The 11780-nt window shown below is 39.2% G+C and overlaps 1 protein-coding gene across 1 annotated transcript; it reads right to left on the bottom strand.

Moving 5' to 3' along the window:
* Nucleotides 1-705: 705 nt before the first annotated feature.
* LOC311057927 (glycine receptor subunit alpha-2-like) lies at nt 706-11664 on the bottom strand (the record flags this gene model as incomplete). The annotated part of the gene is made up of 10 exons (XM_084075130.1): nt 706-972; nt 1090-1185; nt 1749-1907; nt 2386-2600; nt 2700-2837; nt 2992-3074; nt 7605-7828; nt 9443-9510; nt 10645-10772; nt 11627-11664. The coding sequence occupies 10 exons, from the start codon at nt 11662-11664 to the stop codon at nt 706-708; spliced, it is 1416 nt and encodes a 471-aa protein (XP_083931256.1).
* Nucleotides 11665-11780: the final 116 nt, after the last annotated feature.

The raw sequence follows: 11780 nt of genomic DNA, 5'->3' as shown, positions 1-11780 counted from the left end.
GTAGAATTTATTTAAAAAATATATGAGGCAGATTTGAAAAATTTGAGGCAGAGGGTTAGGGTTGCTGGGAGTGTGTGTGCAAAGTTTCCTGTCGACCGGTCCAGCGGTGCCCGAGATTAGCTGCTCACAGATGAACAGAGAGAAACCGACAGACTCACGGGAGTGAAAACATAATCCCTCGCCTTCGGCTGTTTCGGCCTGGCGGGGATAAAAATGAAACAAATTGTGAATTCAAATGATGCATAGTAAAATCTTCAGCATTAATTGTCCATTTGTAACTCAAAGAGTGTTGAAATGTAGTTACATTTTTGTACACTGTTAAAATGTAGAATTAAAGGTATCAGTGTTAATTAAAGCTGCACTATGTAACTTTCCTCTTCTACCCCGGATTTGAACCCGGTTTCCTGCACAAGTGCTGAAATTCTTACCATTGAGCTAATAGAGCCTACCTGCTTGCTCAGGGGATAAATTGAATCTTGACCACCAGGTCAAAATTCGTGTCAGATCACGTGTCTAGGTGAGACATGACCTTTAACATGATCTAAATGTCTCAATAGAAGAGCAGGGAGACAAAATACAACCACCCCAATTGTATAAGTTATATTGTATTAACATACTCTACCATACAGATTGGACATCATTACATTTTATTAATTAAAAAAGTTACATAGTGCTGCTTCAAAGTAGTTCTCAGTGGATGGAAAATCACAGTGTGGCTTGGACATCCTCATGTCGTAGAACTTTAAAGGTCAGCCAATAGAGGACGTTAAACATGAGGAAACTGAGTGGGAATAAAGCTCGGGATATAGTATCGATTCGTTTAGCCCTATCCACAAAGCGCCTGCGGATGTCATAGAATCCTAACCCAGGAGGCAAATCAGCAAAGATTGGTGTTGCATCCATCTCTGGTCCACCTTCAGTTGAAAGAGTAAGTCCAACACTCTGGTAGAATTGCTGTGCCAGCTCTTCTTCCTATAGATCAAAACCAAAGACAAGAAGGATGAATGAGTAGCACTTTATTTTCTTTAGTTTTTTATTCCTCTAAAATGTTGATTTGTAGGTTGTCAATTAAGCTAGATGAATGTATACCCTGGCACAAACACTGCATTGCTGGGCTATGGACCCATGCGGAGCGTTGTTGCCTGGCATGTTGGTTCCCTTCACTTTAGTCTCACCACTTCCCAGCTGATGGGTAAAAAAAGCAGAACACACATTTAGCTAGTAAACATGTGGTCCCACAGCCTAAAACTGCAATGAAGAGATGCTGTTATTTGTTTTTCAGATGATGTAACTACAGTCAAAATAAAAAAAAGAAAACTACCAGTCTCAAATTCTTATAATGATGAACAAAAACAATTTAAAAAAATCAGTGCTACTGCATGAGAAATGAATATGTTAATACAAAGTTAATACAAAAGAGACAATACAATACTTTTAAGTGTTAAAACTTCAATGTGGTATTTAAGTAATTATGGAATTCCGAATCCTATTTTAAATGCTACATTTAAATATTTTATTTGTAAAGATGTTTTGGCCTAGAGTGTTTGTTTTTCTTGAAGCAAGATGTTCAGTAAATGTAGCCACTAGTCGAGTGAGGTGAAGGCATTAATTAAGCACAGGTCAATGCTCTCTGAATTCTCAAGCATGGATTGTGACATGCAGATGAATTGTGCAGTCCCTGCGTAGCTAGGCATAGAGAATAGTAGGTGACAGTTGCCTAAGGGGGTGAGTGGGTGGGTTGCACTCACGTTTCTCTGTCGCTGTTGTTCTTTGAGCCTCTTTCGCAGTCTGAAGAACTCTTTGTGCTGCCGTGAAACAAAATTAACGGCTGCATACTCCAGAAGTGCAGCAAATACGAACAGGAGACACACAGCCATCCAGATGTCTATGGCTTTTACATAAGACACCTATACAACCATAAATATGAACACAAGTTAGAATAATTCATATACAGTAGTATTGTAGCAATAGTGTTAGTTGTTTTTATTATTTTGATAAAATAAATAAAGAACTCTTTTTATTTGACCATATTACTATTTTAAAAACTATGAACTAAGTGAGCGTCTAAAGTAGTTAGGCGCAGGTTTCTCTGTTATGTTTTCTACTCCTTATACCTTTACCAAAGAAAATGGTGCTTTCGTTTGCCCGTGCTACATATACAGAATGTGGAGGCAGGCAATTGGCAAGCAGCATTGAAGATGAGCGTATTGGTGTTAATTTTGTCAAAAATGAGTGGGAAATGGATAAAATAATAACAAAATAACAGTCAGCATCTGGAAACAGAAGAGGCCATACTGTATGTAGCACAAAGTCATGTAAAAAGTAATGAGTATTCTATATACTGTAGCTACAGTACTATCACAGGTGTTATTTTTCCTGTCCAACCTTTGGCAGGGAAGCCCTCGAACCAGAGCTTTGGGTTGTCATGGTGAGCACTGTGGTAATTCCTAGGCCCACCCTGGCAGGTGCAGCATCCATGTTGATCCAGAACGAGACCCAGGACAGAATGACAGTGAGCAGACTGGGTATGTACATCTGGATTAAGTAGTAGCCCATCTGACGCTCCAAATAGAATTTTACCTCTATACAGGTGAATTTACCTATGCACAGGAGACATGTTTGACAAGAATATACAGACAGTGGGCAAACTGTAGTTAGCTTATCCTAACAGAGGGGGCTGGCCAGGATGGAGACCATACCTGTGTTGTAGTGCTTAGTGCAGTATCCAAGACCTTTCTCTTCTTTCAGCACAAACTGAGGGAGCTGCAGATCAAAGGCCACCTGCACGGGACCCACATCCAGCCATTCAAAAATAAGGTCATTCATGGTGTAACCGACTGGAGGAGAGACGATGGGGAGGGTGAGGTGATATATGGGTCATGTTAATCATGGCAACTTTTACATGTACAGTATATAATGCATCAAGTCTGTCGTGTCTAGCTCCAGGAATAGAGACAAGTCAGACAGTCAAAAGAGGAAGTTTTTACTCACAGCTTTCAAGCTGCATTGTACATGTCTGACTGTCCATGGGGAAATTTTTCAGGTCCATTGGACAGGACAGAATAAGAGTGAGCCTTGAAAACACAGAAAGGAATGTATTGTGAAAGTGTATACGGTATACATTTAAAGCTTTTGGTTGACATTTTATATTTTGACTCTCACATTTGTACTCTTACATCTCTTACATATGAAAATGATGGGACCTTTTATCATACTATGTACTATGTATGTATTTGTTTTTTTATTAAAAACAAAACGAGCAAATGTTACTTTCTATAACATACTAAGATATCAACCAAAGTTGGCATACATGATACAAACATCACGCTCAGACTTGTATCAGGATGACTGCCTCATCCACACCAAAAGCACCCACTGTGAAAAATTGTGCTTGTTTATTCCATGATTAATTGTATTATGCATATAAAAATGCCCCAGCCCACGCTCGAGACCCACTGGACCACACTCTGACCTACTGACACACATATTCACTGAGTTCATCAAAGACCATTATGTAAATGACCATCACTGAAGTGCAACTGCATGCACTCAATCGCCTCAATCTCGTCAAAGGAAAGTTATAGTTCACTCTGTCTGCAATAAAGCATGTGCTCTTGAATCTATAACAGCCAGTGTCATTAGATGACATAAAGCAGTGAAAGTAATCTACCTGGCCGATTTGCAGCATCATGAGATTTCTCAACAGTAGGCTAACATTCTTGTCAAAATATAAATTTCCTGCCATTACTGAATATTTTTCTCTGAACAAAATAGTAAAAGATACATTGAGAAAAAGAGGTTTGAGATACAGTACCTGGTTTTCATAAGACAAAGTTGTGGATTTTCCCCAGATTGAATGCAAGGTGCTTTTGTTAGATTTAGGGAAAGAATAGCATTGTAGAAGGACAGCCATAATAACAATGAGCATTTAACAAAAACTATGCTATATAATTTCCCAAAATACAAGATTCTATGCTTTCTAAAAACCAAAACACTGTTGTTTGGGTTCCTAGATCTCAGTAATCAACGACACCTGCACCTCATTGGTTTCTCACCAGTCAATTCCCTTGATCCGTGAGTACACAGTCAGGGCCGACACAGTGTGGCATGTGTTTTGTGTTCAAGTCTAAAGTAAGCCTAAGCTAAGTGGAAATTGGTGAAACAGGCTCTTAGGATGGCGATGACAGTCGGTCAGTCAATCCATCAGTCCATCATCCATCCATCTGTCTCTCTGTCTGTCTGTCTGTCTGTCTGTCTGTCTGTCTGTCTGTCTGTCAACCCTGTCCAACACTGTGGTCCCGAACAAGATATCTCAAAAAACACTGGCTGGATTGCCATGGATGTGCACCATCATGCTCGGAGGAGGAACTGCTACTGATATTGGTGACCCCAATGACTCCTTTCCTCTAGCACGGTCAAAACTTTCCGTTGCACAAAAGATATATCAAAATGTAATTGTCAGATTGCCATAAAACTTGGTGAGAGTGTTCGTGATCTCTAGACAATTAACCATACTAAGTTCAGTGACTGCATGGCCTTTACTGGAAAAGTCTGGCAGCCTTGATTCCCCTTTTATTTATTATTTTATTTTGTGTGGCTGAAACCATTAATACTTAAAAAGGTGATTACTTTTAATGTAGTCATTGATATCAAAAGGAAAACATCTATTCATGAGGAAATTGTTTGAAGTCTGTGGAACACGCATCCCCTTGTGCTATTTTTCTCAAATACTGCTGGCTAAATCAAAATGCTTTGATGAATAATTCTAGCCTACACCTGTTAAATTTCTTCTTTTTTTCATCTGAGAACTTCTCATTTGAGTGCTAATTAAGTAGTTTATAAACTACATTAAATCTTGATCTATGTTACAACAGAAAAGTGCATTATGAAGTTCAATAGGTGAAACTGGTGAGTAGACAGGTCTTTAAAGTCCAATTGTAATTGTTGAGTGCATGTGATCTGCTACAGTACATTAAAAGCACTCACATTCTGCAGAAACTCAGGAATTAAATGCCAATATTATTTAGTTTTTGAATCAGGTTCATAAATCAGGTTTTGGCTACACCTACAAGGAATTTGACTCTGGTCAGTGACTGAATTTCATATGTGTACTTAGAGCAGCAGAACCAAGTAGTAATAAACGAATAATACAGAAGTATATCCTATATTCTAGTCTGTCCATGCAGCATGTGCAGAGTTAACCTCTCATAAGTGTGATGGCATGTGGGAAAAAACTGTTCTGGTGTGTATAGTCATTTTGTCTCATTGATTTATTTGCCTGACAAATAAATACATAAATAAATAACATACTTTGTAAACAATTTACAACACACGATTGAATAACAACTAGCATCTGTATCTAGGCAACAAGTACAGATACAAACTAGAAAAAGTGCTCCCCGGAGGACAGGTCTCCACCAGGTCAGGTAGGTTAGTGTGGGCCAGCAATGTTCGGAATTCGCCAATCAGGCTGGAATGTGAAAAATCGTACGGATCCGTCTTGATGTTTGGACAACATTTGTAGGAGTAATAGAACAAAAAGTGGTTGCAAAAATGGGCCTCCTGGTGGCGCTATAATAGGGCAATGTTGAAAGGGTGGCATTTATTCCTCAACATAGTGCGAATGTGCATGATTTGCAGCATTTTGTTCAAAATGGGCCACTCCTACTAAAGAGTAAGGCAGCCCCAAGATAGGGCCCTAAATATCTACATTTGGGAGAGCATCCAGGTATAGACCAGTAAGGACGGGACGGAGATGCAGTAGATAAGCCTGAATATGACTGAAGCTTGGATAAGGAGCTGGGCAGACTCCTTGGTGAAGAAGGGCCTGATCCTCCAGAGGTTGTGAAGTGAAAATCGACAGGAGTGAGTAATCACTGTAATGTGTGCTCAAGGTAGTCATCACAAGGACACCAGGTTCTTGGCAATGAAAATGGAAAGATCCTGCAGGGGCAAGACTTCCCAGGGAAGAAGAGAAGCTCTGTTTTATCTATGTTGAGCTTGAGGTGGTGGGAAGACATCCACTGTGAGATGTCAGCCAGCCATGCAGATGTGCTGCATGTCTCTATATACTAATATTGGCACTCATCTTTCAGAATGCAAATTATTCAAAATATCTTTTCAGTGGAGCAGTTACATATCATTGTATCATATTAACCACATATTGTCATCTGTGAACGACTTGCTATGGGGCAATATTAGCCCTGATACTGTATGTGCTGTTCTCTCTTTATATGGAAGAGCATGTAGCATTGCTTTATGAAATGTGACATTTAAATATTGCTTTGCTTTCTAGTAAACACATACTTTGCAGACCATGTCAGAAGTCCTTTAATTCATTTCCACAATTCGGTATGTCATGCACCCAATCCACCCAGGAGCATTTACTCAAATAAATGTTTTATATTGTGCTTTGTTAGTGTTATGCAAGTGCACTTATCTCGTTGATGGGCCAAGAGGTTGAGCACTAAAGTAATGCCTGTCATATTCATACTACTGTCACACTTAAAGTAAAAGAGTGCTCAGGGCTAGGATCACTAGCTTCTGTGTAAATCATAATTGACCATAAAATGTTACTTTGTAGCCCAAAGAAACTGCAGTCACTTGCAATTTGTATGCTTTTTCTTGTCTAGCCTGCAGTCTGCATGAGGATTGGTTTACAGCTGGAAATGGAAGCTTGCTCTCAGTGTTCTCTCATTTAAATAAATGCTAAATGAAATCCACAGCTGTGTTTGCCACATTTGTCTCCAAAGCATGTTAACTCTACAATTACAAGCATTAGATTTGGGTCAGTGTTCCAGAGAGAGGTCATTATATACAGTATACTAGACGGGAAAGGGCACGGCCTACTCGGGGACCACCACGCAAGTCACGAACAATGCAAGTTGGGAATGCTTGCCCCACCCAGTTATGCAATACCCATTGTACCTGCTGTCAGAGTACTTGCTGTATCCGTTGTCAGAGTACCCAGTGCAATACCTATTACCACGGTACTAATAAGGATAGATATTACAAATATTTTTTTTTTTATAAACGAGCTCCGGCCTACTCATGCCCCCAAACTGTTCATGCTGCAATACCTGTTGTACTTGTTGTACTTGCTATTAGAGTACCAGTTAACGTTGATCCAGTGTGGTACCTGATTATTTTACAACCGATCGACCAAATATGGAGATACGAGGGTCTCCATAGTTGGAGTTCTAATTGAGGTCTATTGTGCGCGCTACCACTTGGTAGCACAAACGTGACACAAAGCTTGACCAATCCGTGAAGCTAATGGCTCAGGTTGGCCAATCAGGGAAGCCGTTGCCTACACCCCCCAGACACACAGATATCTGGCGTGTCCTACAAAGACCCGCGGACAGACTAACATTCGTGGTTATTCGCTTCTCAACAACTGTTGGTCTGACGGAATTTCTGCACACCCCCAGGTCATCGGCGACACACACGCCAAGTTTGAGGTCGAACACGCACGCACGCACACACACACACACACACACACACACACACACACACACACACACACACACACACACACACACACACACACACACACACACACACACACACACACACACACACACACACACAGGTTTAGTGATTACCTGATGCTGTAGAGGACATTGCCATTCTGGAATATCCGGAGTAGTTTGTTGTCTGTGGTGACCTCATGAAAGTTTGCCCCCTTTTCATTAGCAAAGAACAAGTCAGGCTTCCATATGGAATCCAACATGGATGGGTCCAGATCCAAAGAGTCATCAGGATACTCCTTATATGCCAGCCGTGGGTCATTCCATTGTTGCCGCAGAAATACATTGAGCCGGTAGTCCTATAGTGTGGAACACAATGTAATGTGTTAGAATAGAGTATTGACTTTATTGACATTATACAGTATTATTTTATAAAGAACTACACAGGCATGAGGATCATGTAGAAGCTTTGCAGATGTACATGTATATCAGGAATAATAATAATAATATTAATAATTAGACATATTTGATCCCGTGGGAGAAGTTCAGTTTTCAGCTTCACCCAGCTGATTGCTGCCCAAGTGGTGAGACTTGAGCGCAGGGGAGAGGAGACTGCTCAGGGTGAAGTGCTAAGGGTGAAGTGTCAGGGACAACCTGACACATTACCGATTTGCCGGGGCTCGAACCTGGGACCTCCTGCTTCTCATGTGGGCTCTCTTTAACCATTTAGCTATGGCCGCAGGTATCTCTGAGCAACCATGATGATGGTGACATATTAGAAGATAGTGTTGACAAAATAGTACATATAGGTCTATATGGGTTAAATACAGAGACCAAACAATGATAGCTGAGAATGCTCTACTGCGACATGTTTCAATTGTAATAAGTGCATCTTAAAATCCATCCAAAACAACAAGTGGACTCCATTTGAATGTGGTTCCTCTTAGCCAAACTCTAGTGAACTCCTTCAGTTTGTAGACTACAGTATATGGAAGTGCCGGCAGTCAATGCTGACTTGGATTCTACTCCGAGTAGGAAACACCAGCCTGGCAGAAATAGCAAAATATTTCATTTACGGTAAGTATTTCTGGATTGTTTTGGGGCCATGTCATTTGAGGATATGGTTGAGGAGTGTTCCAGTAGTATACACATGCCAAACAGTGTGTTGTCACAATGACAGCTTACAAACAGTCAATGAACCCACTTTGAATTATAATTCATTTGGTGAAGATCAACCCTTTTTCACTAATCATAACAGAATCAGTCATTTAGATTTTACAGTAAATTGTCATTGAAAAAAAGGAAATAATGTAATCTGCTAATTAAGTAATCTGAAACATTTACTTGAATGCTACTCCCCTTAGGCTGGCTACTGTAGCATAATGAAATCACAGTGATGCTAATTGAAAGATGAATCCATCAAGCCAAGTAGTCACTCTTAACCACATGAACCCAAGCGTCCCTATTCTGTCATAATAGGTGAACATTTGGCGAAAATAGTGATCTACAACCTCACAAGTCGCTTTTATGATGTGTTGTGAGCTTGTAGATCAGCTGTTTTCAGCAAAGAGATTTGGTGTAGAGGGAAAAAGGAGGGGGCCAGACCCCTGGGGGATCCCAATCAACGAAGCATGGTTTAAATTGTTAACCACATTAACACTACTTAACACTATTCTGGACATGTTATAATACGCAAACAATCGGTGAACATAGGCGAAGAGATTTGGTCAATACCATTTTGCCAAACTACCCACACTGGTCTGAAATGCAGAATTACCACTTTCGTTTGGTATAATTCTTGAGTGCATGTTTATCAATTATTGTTTTGTATTATTATTATTATCATTATTATTATAGCCACATACAGTGAACATAATGTCAACAAAATTATGTTGTACTTGAGTTATCATGTTCACTTGGAATTGATAATGAAATCTTATAAATGCAAATAAAAAATCATGTGTAATTCTCACCATAGTTGTTTCAGTGATGGATCCAAAGCTGTTGATGAAGATGTTGCAGGTGACATTCACAGGGGGACCTGAGAAGAACATCTCATCTCAGTTCCTTAACTTTTGTCACTCTGCCATTGTCATTATCACAGCCATTTTAACTTTCAACATATAATTACTCATTGAGGCATGTGCTTATCCAATTTAAAAAACACTCAAAATCCGAAAACGCATGCATGACAAACGAGAGCAGGCCTCTTCTGCTTGTTCTCCTCTTCATTTGTAATCCTGTTTTCAGTTAACAAAGTCCACCAAGACATTCATCTGACAACACCTGAACCTTTAAATATTTCAGTCAAGTTAAGTAATTTCCTATGAGGTCATGATTTATTGATTCTCCATCACATTAGTGTATTTATAGATAATCAGCTGGGATTTGGCCAGTAGCCTACACACTGGAACATCTCAAAGATGTGGAGCAAATATGAAATATAAATGAAATGTGACCCCAGAGAAATGAGGAGGAAGTGTGTCAGAGAGAATCAGATTCAGCTGGCTTCATGGGCAAAGGAGAAAGAGAAATTACTTAACTAGGTCTATGGGTTAATACAGAAGGATAGACATACTGTACGCTGTAGGGGGTACACAGAAGGAAACCAGAGGCTTGAAAGAATTATGTGTAAAGGGAAACAGATGTAACCTAAAGGATAAACAGACATGGGTAATGACACATTTCATAACAACAATTAAAGACTTGAAGGAATTCTGTTTAAGAAGAATCACGGCCTCCAGCGCTCCCACTGTGATAACCCATCTGGTATTGTATATGGTTTGTGCTGCTTCACTGCCTACATTCGTCATGTGAAACAGTATACATACAGAGAAGCACCTACAGCACTACTACACCTACTGCACTTGATCTTTACCCTTTTTTTTAACCTTTATGTTTATTTAGCATTTTTCAGCACATTAGACAGAGGAAAAACATAATTTCATCATATAACTTTTTTTTCCCTCCCCCCCACATCCCCCCTTCCCCCATTACTGGTTAATGTCCAAACAGACAAAGCGAAGTAAAAAAGTAAACAGACAAATAAAAAATAAAAAATACAAAAGAAATTTTCAAAATAAATACAGTAACAATGGTGACAACATATACGCATAATCACATGTTCCAGTAAGCACACATCACAACAAATTAATTGTTGAAAAATGCTCTTTACCTTTGAAGTTCGGTCTGATGCGAGCGTCATATCCAGATGTCCGGCCCATTAGTTTGTCTAAGAAGTCCGATGGAGAGGGTGGCCTGACCGCTTTACTGGGAAATTTCATCTCTTTACAGTATGCAGATCTGTCGGGTTAAAGTTAGAAATGCCTGGTAGCAACCAACATGACTGCACTGAGTTGTTTTTCCTCTCATAAGAGAATGTTCATAAAACATCATACCCGAAAACAAAGTCACACTCTAAAACAACACAATTGTACTAGACATTAGTTATTAAAAGGATGACAAACCCTGTCAACTTTGCTACTTGTTACAAAGACAAGGAGGTCTGTTTGAAGTATTGTACTGTGACACCTGTGGTACACATATCCCTCGCCTGTCATTATAGCAATATATTACAATGGAGAGCTGTTTTCTTGTCATCACTAATTCAGATAAAAATGTGACAGTAAGTATTATAGTACTGTATGTCTTCTACCACTTAAAAGCCCTGAGGTGCAATGAGTTTTCTTTCAAAGATTAAGTTAATAATGTCACTGTCTTGCTCTGCCGTCTTAAAATTAAGGGTCATTCACACCAAGCTCTATAAGGATATAGTTTCAATAGAGAATTATATAGTTATAGTCCTCGTTAGTTTGAGTGCTTATTATGAACGGCCCTTTATAGTTAAATAGGTAACTATAATTATTTATTTACTTAAATAAAGATTTGTCATAACATATATTTAATGCATCCCACTACAATCTTTTCCAAATTCCAGGTGCAAACATTATCAACAGTATCATCAATAGTATTAATACAATTGGTAAGCATAGTTTGTATTCCAATATAGCTATATTATAAAAGATTCCAGTGACTAGAGCTCTAACATTAAAGCCTTACATACAGCATACATCTATTTTTATCCAGCTTGTATTCTCCTGAAAACTTTGCAAAGGAAGGTTAATACATTGTAATTTAATATCACTTATGTTTCTTACCTGATTTGCAGAAATATGACAGATGAGACCCATACCATGCATAGCACACGAGATTGCATTCTCTGCATCAAGGTAATATGTAGAGAAATATTCCAGAGTAAAATGCCAGTTAAACAGGACAGATGCTGGACATGTGTAATTGTATGTGGTCTTG

The sequence above is a fragment of the Gymnoscopelus microlampas genome (assembly GCF_963454915.1).
Source record: "Gymnoscopelus microlampas genome assembly, chromosome: 12".
Classification (NCBI taxonomy): domain Eukaryota; kingdom Metazoa; phylum Chordata; class Actinopteri; order Myctophiformes; family Myctophidae; genus Gymnoscopelus; species Gymnoscopelus microlampas.
The sequence above is the reverse complement of the archived record's forward strand: the minus strand, read 5'-3'. Positions and strand labels throughout refer to the sequence as shown.